At 39.4% G+C, this 17,218-nt stretch overlaps 1 protein-coding gene across 1 annotated transcript in view; it reads left to right on the forward strand.

Moving 5' to 3' along the window:
• Positions 1-17,218, forward strand: part of ERAP2 (endoplasmic reticulum aminopeptidase 2) — a 46,886-nt gene that overhangs the window by 5,779 nt on the left and 23,889 nt on the right. Inside the window, exons 3-6 of the mRNA XM_068979721.1 lie at positions 3,572-3,710; positions 7,246-7,380; positions 9,347-9,467; positions 14,424-14,578. Coding sequence (XP_068835822.1) covers positions 3,572-3,710; positions 7,246-7,380; positions 9,347-9,467; positions 14,424-14,578 — 550 coding nt within the window. The remainder of the gene's footprint in view (positions 1-3,571; positions 3,711-7,245; positions 7,381-9,346; positions 9,468-14,423; positions 14,579-17,218) is intronic.

Genomic DNA, 17,218 nt, shown 5'->3' on the forward strand with positions numbered 1-17,218 from the left:
CTTCCTGAACAGAATCAGGATTCTGCTGAAACTGAAGAAGGGGAATGGGTATTGGTAGGTGATTTTAGCAGCTCAGTGCCTCCTGCCACAGAGTCTCCTCTCCCCTTCCCCACCCCAGGGGCTCCCTGCCCTCTGGGACTCACGCACGCACCCCACAGCCCCCAGCACTCCACTGAGGACAGCCCTTCCCCAGCCCATTCTTGCCCTCCCCTTGGGAATGCATTCCCCTCATTGTATCCTCAGTTCTCAGAGGCCTGTTCTCAGGTCTGGCACGGTACTGGATAGGAAAATTATCAACTCCTCACTGAGGCACCACAGGACTAGCGATGATTTATTTCACTTTCTCAACTGACAAAACCTTCACTTAAAGGAAATACATTTTAAGGATATCATTTGGGGAGACGAGGGAGACCAGTTCAGTTCAGTTGCTCAGTCATGTCCAACTTTGCAACCCCATGGACTGCAGCATGACAGGCCTCCCTGTCCATCACCAACTCCCAGAGTTTACCCAAATTCATGTCCATTGAGTCGGTGATGCCATCCAACCATCTCATCCTCTGTCATCCCCTTTTCCTCCCGCCTTCAATCTTTCCCAGCATCAGGATCTTTCCCAGTGAGTCAGCTCTTTGCATCAGGTGGCCAAAGTATTGGAGTTTCAGCTTCAACATCAGTCCTTCCAGTGAACACTCAGGACTAATCTCCTTTAGGATAGACTAGTTGGATCTCCTTGCAGTCCAAGGATCTCTCAAGAGTTTGTTCCAGCACCACGGTTCAAAAGCATCAATTCTTGGGCACTCAGCTTTCTTTATAGTCCGACTCTCACATCCATACATGACTACTGGAAAAACCATAACCTTGACTAGACGGACCTTTGCTGGCAGAGAGGGTTGTTTTTTAGAGTATCAGCTTGAAAAGTAACAACGTTCCAGCGTGTCTCTCATAATTAACTGAAGGCTATTTCCAACTCATCCCATGATTAATTTGTCAGCTCTCTTCATATTCAGTTACCTAGTAGGTCTTAACATGTAGGATGATTTGCAGGACAATGTCAATGGAATTTTATGACCTCTCTCTCTTTTTCTTATTTACACACGCATGTGCGCACACACATCTTAAAATGCAAAAATAATTCAGTCGACAATAATTCTTTGAGAAGCAGGGAGTCACTACTTTACATGCTGCTGCTGCTGCTAAGTCGCTTCAGTCGTGTCCGACTCTGTGCGACCCCATAGACGGCAGCCCACCAGGCTCCCCCGTCCCTGGGATTCTCCAGGCAAGAACACTGGAGTGGGTTGCCATTTCCTTCTCCCTACAGCACTTTACATACTTTACATGCAGCACTAAAATTAATTGTGTAAATAGCAAAGAAAATCTTAAACTTTTGACTTTTTCAGTGTTAGGCTTTCTAAACCAAAATTTCACGTTAATAAAAATTATTCCAGGTACTTGGGATTCCTTTAAATGTGTAGGACCTGCTACCAAGTCCAAGTAACATCAAGGCCCCAGATAAGACAGTTAGATCCCCAGCCTGATTTTTCTGGTCTGAAGTAGGAATTAAACTGAGGCAAAAAATATCCTAGCAGCCCCTCTTTATTCCCCTCCTGGTCCTTCTCACCCTTTCTCTGTCCCTTGAAATTTTCTGTTCTGCCTTCCTCCTCCAGTGGAAGTATGCTCTCTAGGTTTGCTTCCTAATTAAAGTCTTCAGGTCCAAAGAATACATTTGTAATTATACCATTTCAAACATCTTCAAGGCGATGGGGTATAGAGGTTTGCCAGGATATCTACCTACCTGTTATAGTCTGAAAACTGGAGCTGCTTTGCTTGCAAGTGGAGAGAGCTAGAAATGTTTAAGTGGAGCTTGGGTCCTCCAGGAAGAACCTTAGCCCAGCTCCTGCCTCTAGTAGGAGGGAAGCTGAAGATGTAGTTTCCATGCAGAGCTGCCCAGGGATGAAGCTAAAGCTGGCACCTGGCCTGACTTCTTCCTCTTCCCTGTCCTGCTTCCTCTGCTTCTTGCCTCTTTGGCAGCACGTTCTCATAAATCAGGGTCTGCTTCCTGGGAACACAACCTGAGACATCACTCATCTCGCAAATACGCAAAGGGCTGATTGAGACCTGCTCGGGCTTATTGATGATACTAAACTAGTAACTTCTAGTCAATTTTGAAGGCAAATTGGGCATATCTATTGAGAGGGTAACAGGCAGGAAGGTCAGGAGTCTCCAAATGGAGGAAATAGGCTTCAAGTGTCAGACTTTTTTTTATCTCTCTCTTAAGCAGCAGGAGGAAACAAACTACAAGTATTAGTTGTTGTTTTTATTTCCCCGTCTCATACAAATTTAAAAAGAGGTTTCTTTTAAAATTCTATGTTGCCATAATGACACCTGGTTCCACCTGAACTTAACTTTTCTCACGCTTTGAGCTAACCAATGCATTTTTCTTACGGAAATGTTTTTCCTAAGCTGTGTTAATGAACTATGTATTTACCCTAGCCTCTGTCTTCAAGTTGGTTCTACCTAAGACTCAGAACCAACTTGACAAACCAGTTAAGTTTTACTCATACAATTGTTCTCCTAATCTATGTCAATGAAACCATGTATTTGCTTGGAAACCTGCCTTTCAAGATTTAATGGCCTAGGATGACTCACCTTGTGCCAATGTTATCTCAAAATGCATGTTGTGGGTGAGGGGCCTGGAGTCACTCTGAGTTTTGACACATTTCCTTTCTCTGATTAACAGACTGCTAGTAGCCTGGTGGCCTGCCGTCTATGGGATCGCACAGAGTCGGACACGAATAAAGCGACTTAGCAGCAGCAGCCGCAGTAGCTATATAATATCCAGCTAGAGACTAGCAGGGGGGCACTCTTTCCGTCCCCTTCTGATGTCTATGTCAGAAGCTTTCTCTCTCTCTTTTACACTTTAATAAAACTTTATTACACAAACACTCTGAGCATTCAAGCCTCGTCACTGGCCCCAGTTTGAATTCCTCTCCTCCAGAAGCCAAGAATCCCAGCGTCTTTCACGGCTCAGCAACAACCTTTCACTATCTCAGCAATTTGTCAATACTAAGTAAAGTGAAAGAAAGTGAAGTCACTCAGTCGTGTCCGACTCTTTGTGACCCAGTAGTCTGTAGCCTACCAGGCTCCTCAGTCCATGGGATCTTCCAGGCAAGAATCCTGGAGTGGGTTGCCATTTCCTTCTCCAGGGGATCTTCCCGACCCAGGGATCGAACCTGGGTCTCCAGCATTGCAGACAGACGCTTTACCCTCTGAGCCACTAGGTAAAGATCCTAGTAAAGTCACCTAAGTTCTCAGAGCCTCAATATCCTTATCTGCCGTAAATATGGAGACAATCATGTTAATAGAGTGCCCGGCACAGTGCGTTGTTATGATTGGCAGCTGCTAAACAAATTTTACCTTCATTTTCTTCAAAAACTAAGGGTCACGAAGGTTATAGTTTGAGAAATCAAACATATCACTTCCAGGTTTGATAAGCTGTGTTCTGAAGATAAAATTCTTTCCCTTTCTTTTATGATTTCACTTGTGTATTCTGACTAGAATGTACTTCTTTTCATAGAACGATTGCAGTAACGGATTTTGAGCCAACCGAGGCACGAATGGCTTTCCCTTGCTTTGATGAACCATTGTTCAAAGCCAACTTTTCAATCAAGATAAGAAGAGAGAGCAGACATATTGCCCTCTCCAACATGCCAAAGGTATTGCCACTTTCAGAAACTTTGGGAAATTGTTCTCAAAATGAACTTTGGTTTTTGTTGTGTTTTAATATTTGCTTTTTTTTGCAGGACTTAAGACATTAATTGTTCTTACTCCATCTACATATTGTATAATAACTCCAATCTGTCTATATTTTAAAATCATTCTGTTTGGGCATTGTTACATAAGAAACTTCTTGTTTTAAAGAAAGTGATTTATATTTCACTTGTGTTTATATGGAACCAGTGTTCTTTTAAATCAGTGTTACTTGGCCAGCGATGAAATTCAGAATCACCCAGAACAGCACTTCTCAAACTTTAATGTTCGGATGAATCATCTGAAGATCTTGTTAAAATTCAGGTTCTGATTCAGTTGGCCTTGCTGTGAGGCTCAAAATTCTGCCTTTTTATTAATAGCAAGCTCCCAGGTGGTACCACTGCTGCTGATCCAGGCACCACATTTGGAGTAGTACGGATCTAGAGACTGCTCCATCGGCCCATCCTGCAAATTCTGATCTAGGGGTCTGTGATAGAACTTAGAAATCTTTTTAAGTTCCATGAGTAGTCCTTAAAATTATTTATGAAAATTATTTGAAAATCATATGAAAAGCTACAAACTTTTTAATTGAAAGAGACCTCTGCACACTTTTATTTGGCTCACATTTATGCTCAAAATGCAGAGACTCTGAATGACATAGTACACCCTTGAGTCTTATTTGATATTTCCTCACTAATGATGTACTTGCCTTTTTGCTGTTGAACGAAATGTAAAATATTTCTCCATTGCTACCTAGAAAGTTGGATAAAAATAGAGGCCCTCCTGACAGTGCTTCAGGAGGATGAGCTCAGAAGCAGCCAGATCATCATAACCCAGCCAGTGACTCCAGCCCATTTTTCTCTCTGCTCTCTTCAGTGACTGTCTTCTGAGGATAAAGCAGGAAATGAGTCCATAAGCTAGAAACTGAATTTCCCCCAGATTTCTGTTTAACACTGGAAAAGTTTTTGCTTTGAAATGCTTGCAGAGCAGATCAAGGGGGAAAGTAACATACTCCACATGACATATATCCCACCGTTTTTTTCATGATCGTGCAGACAGCACTTTAATTAGCCTACTCCCTTTCAGGTAAAAAGGATTTGCTGCTTAACTTCAAGTCTTCTTTTTAATGGAATGTTCATTTAAGGGCCATTCAGTCTGTTTCCTGGCAGCTTTTTATTACTATAATTTTTCACATGAATCATCATGGAGGATAAAGTAAAAATACAAATAGTAATGCCTTTTAATTAAAATGTGATGCAAACATAAATTGTCATTTTGTTATATTAGAATTTCAGCTTTCTGGAATGTTCAGAAATGTTCAGTGTCTCATATTTAAGAAAAATAAGTGAAAATTTAAAAATATTTTATATAATCCTTGAACTTTGCGTTGCTTCAGTTGACTGGGCCAGTTTTCTGGATCATGGCTTTTTCAGCAAACACTGGCTTAACTTTCTGCTCCATACTGACGTGCCCTACCCAGGTTTCCATGGTTACCCCCCCAAAAAAAAGGGGGTGGGGTGGGGAGAGAGAGCTGAATAATGCTATGATCATACTCTTTGGATAATACCTGTGGCACTTGAGATGGGTTGTGGACTGGTGAGAAGCAATACATAATAAGTTCTCAGTTGGTTTATTTCTAGAAGAAAAGAATCCAAGTTAAGAATACGAGAAAGTGAGGCAGTCAGCCAAGTGCTAGGAGAGGCAGTGTATATCTCTGGGGCATTCCTTTGTCCCCTTCAATCCTTAAGGGAGCACACACCTGCGGGTGACACTTGCTATGTAAGTAGAGTCCTGCCGAACTTGAGAAAACAGCTAAACCCTTCTCTAGCAACACGTGTGTTATACCTGGAGCTTACATCACCATCCTGGAAGAACTTACGCCAACACCGCAAACACTTCTATTTAAGGCAATGCTGATCTACACGAGTGACTCCAGGTTCCTGAACCAAATTCAGCTTCCATGGGCTACATCTTTACCTGGGAGGAAGAGATAAATCAGAGGGAATGCCCACCTGTGTCCTCACCAGCCCTGCCACAGACCCACTTCTCCATGGCCCCACAATCTTTCCTCTTCCTCTCCTCAGCAATCTACACTCTTGACTAAATGGTTTTGCTGCTGAGCTTGGTCAGAGGACCACAATAATAGTGTCCCCTCCTCAGCCCCTACCATAACCTCTCCTCTGCTAGGGGTATGTACCCATAGAACTGTGGTTCAATCAGACTCCTTACAAAGGAGACTGTTTTTGGACAAAATTACCTTTCAGATAGAGGTGCAACTTAAAGCCCTATATATACTGCCACCTTTTTAGGGTACTTGGTCAGTGTTTCCTACTTCATTGGAACTTAGGAATTGAATTTTTGATAGAATTCTGTAGAATCAAATTCTGTAGAATTTAATAGCACAAACATTTGTCATTGACATAGGCTAGCCAGTTTGTGATAATCCTTCAGGCTATTTTTTCTCGCCAAAGCAAACTGCAATCTTATACAAACACACAAAATATGCTTAATAATCTGTGGTTAGCACTGCCACAACCCTGATGGCTTAAAAGGGGTTTGGAGAGGATGAGCAACAAGCCAGTTGAAAACGTTACCAATTTGAAGAAAGTGGTATTTTCAGATAACGGGATCTGTGTCCTTTCAGAATTCAGGGGCATTGTACCATGGTGAAGACCATCTTTGGAACCAGCTATCCGGAGCAAATAAAGATAGAATTCAGTAATTACTCAGTGAACTTGATGGATGCAGCTGACCAGTCTATAGACTTAAAACTTGCTACTTCCTCAGTAGATAGGCAGAAGCTTAAATTACTAATGACCTCCTTGGCCTGACTGCTTTCATGGCTGAATCAATGAAGCAAAGATAAAATAAGGCTATGACTCAAGCTGTCACACAGCAAGGGCCAGAATGAGCAATGTCTTTGGAGTCACACAGCCACATCAACATCTTGGTCTTACCGTGAAACTAGCCGTGGGATCTTAGGCAATCAGTTAGCATTTCTGAGACTCTGTTTCTTCACCTATGAAATTATACCTACCTCATACGCACATAATAGGAGGATTAAAAGATGATGCAAGACATCCAGCACAGTTCTGCTTCCCATTTCCTTCTGCAACAGAGATTTTATTTATTATATAACAAAGGGAAGGGGACTAGTCTCTGGCACTTTTGCTTAGAAGTACAAATGTTGGATTGATGCCAGTGTTGGAGATGATTGCATTTCAAGAATATGGAACCATCTAAGATATTTCTATGCTTTCAAGCAACAAAATAGGCATCGTTTTCAGATCCCTAAAGTAGCACGTTGTGTCTTTGAGGAAGTCTAGAGGTAAAAGAAATAGAGGGAGGTGAAGCCACAGAATGTTGTGAAGAGTCCTCTAATCTATATGGACATCACACATCCTTCAGAGCATCAGGCTCTCCTCTAACTTACATAGCCTACATTGTAGGCATTCTTGTAAATTACTTGTTTTCAAATACCGATTCTTTCCCTTCCTGTAGGTTAAGACGATTGAACTTGAAGGAGGCCTCTTGGAAGATCATTTTGAAACTACTGTAAAAATGAGTACTTACCTTGTAGCCTACATAGTTTGTGATTTCACCTCTGTGAGTGGTACAGCCTCATCAGGGGTCAAGGTGAGTTTGAGTTCTCATTTCATACACAGTACGGAATAGTGTCCTGAAGGCAATGAGCTGTTCTTTAAAATTTCCCCCCTTATTATCAAAATATCATGTATACATATTATTTACAAAAATGGAGAGAGATAAAAAGTAAAATAACCTGTGAGCACTACAGGGGCGTGTCCTGGTATATCCCAAGTATTTTCTGTAAGTCTGTCAGTATACGATTGTATATGATAACAATATATACTGTATAAATCTATATATACTTTTACAAATAATATGCAATTATTTTAGCTCACCGTAATATGCTATAAAATTAAATGGCATTAAGTATTTTTCTATAATATTAATGATTGCATAATATTGTACTCTAATGCATAGAGGTACCATACGGATTTTTTAATCAGCATCTTATTCTAGGATATTTACATTGTTTCCAATTGTTTTCTATAATTTTATTTCCCTAATGAAAGGAGGTCTTCATCATTTTTAGAGCATTCGTTGTTTACAAAAGGTTACAATACCCAATAATTGGGGCTTCCCAGGTGGTGCAGCAGTAAAGAATCCACCTGCCAATGCAGGAGACACAAGAGACACGGGCTCAACTCCTGGGTCGGCAACACCCCCTGGAGGAGAAAATGGCAACCCACTCCAGTATTCTTGCCTGGAGAAGTCCATGGACAGAGGAGTCCGGCAGGGATCGCAAAGAGTCAGACAGGACTGAGTGACTGAACACAAACACACACAATAATTATCTGATATAGTTTTGTGAATATCAATGAATACATGAAAAATAGAAAAGAACTCCTTACCCTGAGGAATTGTTGCTGCTAAGTCACTTCAGTCGTGTCCAACTCTGTGCGACCCCATAGATGGCAGCCCACCAGGCTCCTCTGTCCCTGGGATTCTGCAGGCAAGAATACTGGAGTGGTTTGCCATTTCCTTCTCCAATGCATTACAGACACAAAAAATATATTCAAAGAGCCATAAAATAGTGCTTATGAAAAATAGCAATAAAACATCGATTATAATTTCCACACATACTAACCATGGATACGCAGATATATATTATCAGCAATGTGTCTACATACATTGCTGCACACAGATATATATGTAGATAGATACAGGTGTGTGTGAGGTCAGATTGCACTTTACTTTAGGGACAGGGTCCTGTCAGTTTCCTTGGATTCATACCCCAGCTCTACAATTTTCCATCTGTGAGACTTAAAGCAAGTTATTTAATCTCCATGTGTTTTCATTGCTTCATTCCTAACATGAAGAAAATAGCTTCTATTTCAGGAGGTGGTTGAGAGGACTAAGTTAGAGTTTACACGTTTTACAAGTGCACATTTAGCACAGTGCCTGATAAGGTACTGTGGCCACTAACTTATCTTGCTTATAAAATTTCTGAGGGATTTCAGTTAATTCAGAGCATGAAAGCAGATTATGAAATGAAAGCACTACTGTACTTGAAACCCAAGAAAACTGGAATCTAACTTTATTTTTTCCACTAGCTAGTAGTTACTGTGCAGGGAGAGAGTGAACCTATCTGGGCGTTGAGTTTAAAGAAAACACAGCAGAGGGTGGTTCCACCAAGTCCACGAAGGCTTTTCCGCCTAATACAACTGTGTTTCATTGAAACTCTTTTGGTGGTCATCATTTTGGAAAGCTAATTCTCAAGTGCTAGAATACGTGATCGCGATGAACTGAAGTGAGGTCTCATGATGTAAAGGGTTTATATAGCTGGAAATGTACAGATTCACTGTAACAGAAAGTACTGGATTGTCTATAGTTTTCAAGAGGCACTTTTTCTTTAATACTTTACAGAACACCTTACCCCCTGTTGATGACATGTTTAACAGTATCTCAATACTTTCTTGAAAAATATAGTCTCCATTTTTGGGTGAAGGTTGTTAGGAGTGGAGTCATGCCAAGGAGCTTGTCATTCAAAGATCATTCTTCTCACCAAAATTCCCAGGTGTCCGTCTATGCATCTCCAGACAAACGGAGTCAAACACATTATGCATTGGAAGCATCACTGAAGCTGCTGGACTTTTATGAAAATTACTTTGATATCCACTATCCACTCCCCAAACTGGGTAGGTTCAAATGCTAGATCATTGTCTTCATTTTTAGAACTTGCTTTGATTTCATCTCTCTTTATATGTGATTAAAATGAGCACTGAGGAACTTCAGTTAGCCCAGAAAGCAGTAATTTATACCTGAGAAATGTCTTTGAGTGTAGAAAATAAAGTATTTATGAGAAGCCCAAGTACTTGGGTTCATTTTTCTATTCTTTTATCAGGTTTAATATTAAAATATCTGCATTTTATATTAGATTTAAATGGATGAATTTCTGGAGCATATATTTCCTTCTATATCATATTCATATAAGACTAGCAATCTTTTATAAAAGTTGCCAAAGGTTTATGTAAATAGCTGAAAACTGTCCCTCCATCTGTTATCTACAGAGTGTTTGAGGCTGGAAGATAAGACTGCGGCACAGACATTTTTAAAAAAAGAGAGATTTGAAGGAAATAGATAATTTGAATGTGGTAGTAGTTGATCTTTATGAGAGGATACAAATAGCCCATCTTTGTTGGTTTCCATTTTCTATCTTAAAAAATAAAAATTGTGATTTTTATGATGTTGCAGAATATATAAAACCACTGACAAATTTTATAAGTTATGTAGATTAATTTTTAGAGTTTCGGACAGTGACAAAACATTGTTTTCCTTTGGAACTTTACAACACACACCTTAACATGTCCTTCTTCCCCTTTCCTGACCAACTTTGTGCAGTTTTTCTTAGAGAATTAAAGGACTATCAGAAGACATCTCCAGGGGCTTATTCCCATAGTTCTTGAGTCTCGTGGTATCATTACAGTGCAGGTTCTATACACCCTTTAGCACAGACATGCTAAATCAGGTTACCACAGTCCATTGCTGTCCTCTACGTCAAAAATCAAGGAAAGATCAAGTAACAGCCATCAACAATCCTAAGTTGTTCTTGAAAGATGCAACTTCAAAGACCATATGAAATGAATGCATTTACAATAAAGTTCACTGAAAGGCAGCATGCAGATTAAGAAAAAGTAGACCAGATATATTTAGCAAACAGAATTCAGCAACACATCAAAAAGCTCATACACCATGATCAAGTTGGGTTAATTCCAGGGTTGCAAGGATTCTTCAATATACACAAATCAATCAATGTGATATGCCATATCAACACATTGGAAGATAAAAGCCATATGATCATCTCAATAGATGCAGAAAAGGCCTTTGACAAAATTCAACATCTATTCATGATTAAACCTCTTCAAAAAATGGGCATAGAAGGAGCCTACCTCAACATAGTAAAGACCATATATGATAAGCCTACAGCAAACATTATTCTCAATGGTGAAAACCTGAAAGCACTCCCCCTAAGATCAGGAACAAGACAAGGGTGTGCACTTTTGCCACTATTATTCAGCATAGTTCTGGAAGTCCTAGCTACAGCAATCAGAGAAGAAAAAGAAACAAAAGGAATCCAGATCAGAAAGGAAGAAGTAAAGCTCTCACTGTTTGCAGATGACATGATGCTGTACATAGAAAACCCTAAAGACAGTATCAGAAAACTACTAGAGCTAATCAGTGAATTTAGCAAAGTTGCAGGATACAAAATCAATACACAGAAATCACTTGCATTTCTATACACTAACAATAAAAAAGAACAGTTAAGGAATCAATCCCATTCACCATTGCAACAAAAAGAATTAAATATCTAGGAATAAACTGACCTAAGGAGATGAAAGAACTGTACACAGAAAGTTAGAAGACACTAATGAAAGAAATCAAAGGTGACATAAACAGACGGAGAGGCATTCCATGTTCCTGGGTAGGAAGAATCAATATTGTGAAAATGACGATACTACCAAATTACAGATTCAATGCAATCCCTACCAAATTACCAATGGCGTTTTCCATAGAACTAGAACAAAAATTTCACAATTCATATGAAAACTCAAAAGACCCCCAGTAGCCAAAGCAATCTTGAGAAAGAAGAATGGAGCTGGGGGAATCAAGCTTCCTAACTTTAGGTTATACTACAAAACTACAGTCATCGAGACAGTATGGTACTGGCACAAAGACAGAAATATAGACCAATGGAACAAGATAGGAAGCCCAGAAATAAACCCATGCACCTATGGGTACCCTATTTTTGACAAAGGAGGCAAGAATATACAATGGGGCAAAGACAGCCTTTTCAATAAGTGGTGCTGGGAAACTGGACAGCTACATGTAAAAGAATGAAATTAGAACACTTCCTAATACCATACACAAAGATAAATTCAAAATGCATTAAAGACCTAAGTGTAAGACCAGAAACTCACTTCAGTCATGTTTGACTCTGTGCGACCCCCTAGACAGCAGCCCACCAGGCTCCCCTGTCCCTGGGATTCTCCAGGCAAGAAGACTGGAGTGGGTTGCTATTTCCTTCTCCAATGCACGAAAGTGAAAAGTCAAAGTGAAGTTGCTCAGTTGTGTCCAACCCTCAGCGACCCCATGGACTGCAGCCTACCAGGCTTCTCCATCCATGGGATTTTCCAGGCAAGAGTACTGGAGTGGGGTGCCATTGCCTTCTCCTACCCACCTCCTAGAGTAATGGAAATAAAAACAAAAGTAAACAAGTGGGACCTGATTAAACTTAAAAGCTTTTGCACAGCAAATGAAACTATAAGCAGGGTGAAAAGAAAACCCTCAGAATGGGAGAAAATAGTAGCAAATGAAACAACTGACAAAGGATTAATTTCCAAAACATACAAGGAACTCATACAACTAAAAACCAGAAAAACAAACAACCCAATCAAAAAGTGGGGAAAAGACCTAAACAGACATTTCTCCAAAGAAGACATACAGATGGCTAACAAACACATGAAAAGATGCTCAACATCACTCATTATTAGAGAAATGCAAATCAAAACTACAATGAGATAGCACCTCATACTGGTCAGAATGGCCCTCATCAAAAAGTCTACAAGAAATTAATGCTGGAAAGGGTGCGAAGCAAAGGGAACACTCTCTCACTGTTGGTGGGAATGTACATTGATACAGCCACTGTGGAAGACAGTACGGAGATTCCTTAAAAAACTAGGAATAAAACCACCATATGACCCAGCAATCCCACTCCTAGGCATATACCCTGAGGAAACCAAAATTGAAAAAGACACATGTATTCCATTGTTCACTGCAGCATTATCTACAATAGCTAGAACATGGAAGCAACCTGGATGTCCATCGACAGATGAATGGAAAAAGAAGTTGTAATACATAAACACAATGGAATATTACTCAGCCATAAAACGGAACACATTTGAGTCCATTCTAATGAGGTGGATGAACCTGGAACCCATTATACAGAGTGAAGTGAGTCAGAAAGAGAAAGATAAATACCGTATTCCAACACATTTATATGGAATCTAGAAAAATTGTACTGAAGAACTTATTTATAGGGCAACAATGGAGAAACAGACAGAGAACAGACTTATGGACATGCGAGAGGGGAGGAGAGGGTGAGATGTATGGAAAGAGTAACACGGAAACTTATACTGCCATATGTAAAGTAGATAGCCAACAGGAATTTGCCATATGTATCAGGAAACTCAAACAGGGGCTCTGTATCAACCTAGAGGGGTGGGATGGGGAGGGAGAGGGGAAGGAGGTTCAAGAGGGGGGGATACATGTATACCTATGGCTGATTCATGTTGAAGTTTGACAGAAAACAGCAAAATTCTGTAAAGCAATTTTCCTTCAATAAAAAATAAATAAAAAAGAAAGAAAGAGTAGAACAGATATAAGCATTTCTAATGGCTTTGGGAAATAATATAACTAATATAAAATCATTGATGCAAGTTAGAAAAGGAATCATTCCCATATTTGAAGTGGTAATGAATACTAATCTTGATTAGTGCTAGTTTACTTTTTGATTGCAATATACACATTTGCTTTTATCCACTAGAATTAGACAATACTAATTCAAGACAATGAAATGTCAAGCCAAGTGACTTGATTTATTTCAAATTATTATTGTTTTTTTAAATTACCTGGCTTTTCAGCCAAAGAACAGTATTTTTTCCAATATGACCTGGCAGAATAAAAAGAAGTCTAAGATTAAATATTAGCCAGAAGTTTTCTAATCAACATGAATTCATCGGCAAAGGGTATATATATATATATATATGAATATATATACTCTCACACAGACATGATATAAATTAATATACATTAATTAAGCTCTGGGAGTCAGTGATGGAAATGGAAGCCTGGTGTGCTGCAGTCCATGTGGTCGCAAAGAATCGGACATGACTGAGCAACTGAACAGAACTGAACTGAATATACATTATACCTGAGGGGCTAAAAGATGATTAAATTTTACATTTTTTCTCTAAAATTTTGTCAAGAAGTAGAGGAAATATCAACAGTGAAAAGGAAATTGAAGTCAGAAAGAATTGATGCCTACAGTTTTTTCCCTTTACTGCCTTAGAAGGACACTTAGAGGCTGTATGTGCTTGAAATATTAACTATAGAGATGCTTCTAAACGGTGTTCTCCTGAAATTAAAAGTCCCTTATTTTCTCTTTTTTATAGAAATGAGTTCATTATATGTTTTGTTGAATCCAAATATTTTAGAGATCATTTGATACCTTATATTTTCAAAGTCTTTCTGTAATACTAATATAAAATACAATATGAATGTTTTCAAATGAATGATTTTCTCAGCAGTAATGCACCTAAGGTGATTTCACAGTTTAGTATTAGGAAACAATGGTTATGTCCCTAGGCTACTTCACCTAGAAATGAAACTTTACCAGTAAACTTTATTCTGCTTGATGATGGATACTGATTATTTTCCACAACTACAAGACACCATATCAATGTTAAGAAAAAGAGATAGTGTTTTTAGAATGTCTGCTTATATATACTGAAAGGATCGTAGCATAGTTAAGAAGGAAGCAAATCCCACTTCTGGTGTAGGAGCCATGATGATTAAGCGTTGCTCTTATTCCTTAGATCTCGTTGCCATTCCTGACTTTGCAAGTGGAGCCATGGAAAACTGGGGCCTCGTCACGTACAGAGAGACGTCGCTGCTCTTTGACCCCACGACCTCCTCTACTTCCGATAAGCTGTGGGTCACCAAGGTCATAGCCCATGAATTAGCACACCAGGTACCCGGCTCTCACGGCATTCTCTTGGTGTCGGTTCCAAAGGGCATCATGCAGAACACCCCCAGGATTCCCCAAACGATGGAAAACCATGTCATTTTATTTCCCTGGGGCACCTTAGGGATCATCAAACCAAATATTGCATGTCGAGTAGCAGAATGTTCAATGTCTAGACTATGGGTCTCATACAAGAATTTTATCACACGAGAACTGGCCACTATGTCCTCTAAAACCTTTCAAGGCGCAAAGCCTCCAAACGTCTTGTAGTAAAGAAGGGTAGAGATCATACAGGTACATAGAGCACAGTACTAGAAACCCCTACAAATAGAGATTTTTATTATTTCCCCATACACCCTCTAGTACAGCGGCATTCCAGTCTAGGACAAAATCAAGCTCCCTTCATTTGGAGTTTGTGATTATTTGGCCATAATGAAGTATTTCAAGTCCTTGTACTCCCAGGCTACTGACCGTGAACCGCACTACCTACCTCTCTAAACTTCAGTGTCCTCATCTATAAAATTACGTTCATAATAGCTCCTGCTTCCTGAATCTGTTGTGCGGATTACAGATAAGTGTGTCTGTCACACACTAGGTACCCAGTAACTGTTAGCTGGTCACAGTAGTGGCAGTGACTGCCACTGCTACCATTTATTACAGAAGAAGATTTCCAAGGCCTGTCCATCAACCCAGTATTACATACAATTATGAAACAGTAAAATCACGCATGTAAGAATTAAAGATTTTAAAATTAAAAAAATAAAAAACTAATAAAAAAAAGTAAATAAATAAATAAATAAAAGTAGCTTAAACCAAAAAAAAAAAAAAAAAAAAAGAAACAGTAAAATCAGCTCTTCAGATACCAGAAAATTTTTTCATTCTGTTTTATTTCTGCAAGTTCCCTGATATGCAGGGAATTATTAAAGACACCGGAAATTCTCTTTCACCATATAGGCACATATCATTCAATTGTAGAAACTGGTAAGATCTCTTATTTTTAAATTTTTAACTTTACCCTTTATCATGACCATAGTAATAAGAGGGGTTGTTTGTTTGTTTTAAGCAGCAGATGAAGAACCCGGAGCCATGCTCAGTGCCGTACTTTGAGAGCATATGAACAGCTTCCTCTGGTTTAGCATCTCCCCGCTGGCTCATCGTAGGAGTTTGGATTATTAGTCACTGGAAGCTCTAAAGCACTTAACTGAGTCTGGGGATTCCTAATTTTCTACCCAGTGTTCATAGGGAAATAAGCAGAGAGCTCTCCTTTTGAGGCTCCATGCTGCCTCAAGGCCTTCCTTTGAAAGCTTCTCTTTCATTAAAACGCAGAGTCCAGGGCTGAAGCAGCAGGCCCCCCTGGAGTTTCTGCCTTGACTATTTTGTCTTCCCATTCATATCCATCTGGCATGTCAGTCCTCTGCATAAAGCTCTGGCAGACTCTCAGTGCTCGGTTAGTCAAGGATACACAGTGTGTCATATAAGGCCCAGATAACCCCGCTCCCCGCCACCTCTCCGGTCTCTTCTCTGAATGACACCTTCAGCGTTAGCCATCCCAATCTACCTGCCATTATCTCGACAGGCCCAGGTCGTATCACTTCTCTGTGCTTTTGTTCCTGCTACCTGATCGGCTTAGAGCACACCCCACTTCCAACGTTCCTGGGGACTGCTTGTAAGACTCAGGAAATGAATCACTTCCCAGTTATCCTACACACTCTCTCAGTGAAACTGATTTTTTCGTTCTGGAATCCCCTCTGCCTCTTGTACAGATATAAATCACAGGGCCAGTAACATTTTATTTATGTGTATGTCTACTGGTTGACCTCTACCATCTGTATTAAGGTAGTAGCTCTATTGCATACATCTTTGTATTTCTTCTATATAACAAGGTCTTTTGTTTGCTGCTTTAAAAAAATAACCCTCTTATTACTATGGTCACGATAAAGGGTAAAGTTAAAAATTAAAAAAGAAGAGATTTTGCCATGGCATAGTGCCAGGAACATAGTAGATTCTCAATAGATATTCACTGGCTGAATGAATGAATAAAATACTCTTCCTGACTGGCAAAATGACCACCATAACCAGTTTGAACTTCTTGTGTTCATCACTTCTCAAATTGAGGAAACACCCACCATTCCTTCTCACAGTCCTTCGGAAGACTGGCGCACATTTTCAACGTGATCTGAAAGCTGTAAGAAAAGGAATAGAGCTTGAGCAGTTTCTAGTAGCTATGGACCTAGTGATTTCTGTTCTGTAACTATAACAAGGCTCTTCTGAATCTTAAAATGTTATTATTTAAGCTTCCAGTCCATCTGGAGACTGCACTCTTAAAATAGATAAACTAGAGGCACATTAAAACGACAAAGGCCAAATAGGTAAAATATAATAATATATTAAAAAATAATATTTAAAATGTGTTACAGATCAAATATAGGTCAAGGATAAATTTCTATTTAGCTTATCTTTTCACATTCTTTATTTATATATATTTAAAATCTCAGAATTTTATTCTCATTGGTGGCCAAATTGATCCCTAGAAGTAAACTGGGACAGAGGTCAACAACTACATTTGCTCATTAGTAATATTATGTAACAATCTGAAAGTCCTAAATGAATTCTTATCCTTTTAAGTACCTACTACTTAATACAAAA

The sequence above is a fragment of the Capricornis sumatraensis genome, chromosome 9 (assembly GCF_032405125.1).
Source record: "Capricornis sumatraensis isolate serow.1 chromosome 9, serow.2, whole genome shotgun sequence".
NCBI classification, from domain to species: domain Eukaryota; kingdom Metazoa; phylum Chordata; class Mammalia; order Artiodactyla; family Bovidae; genus Capricornis; species Capricornis sumatraensis.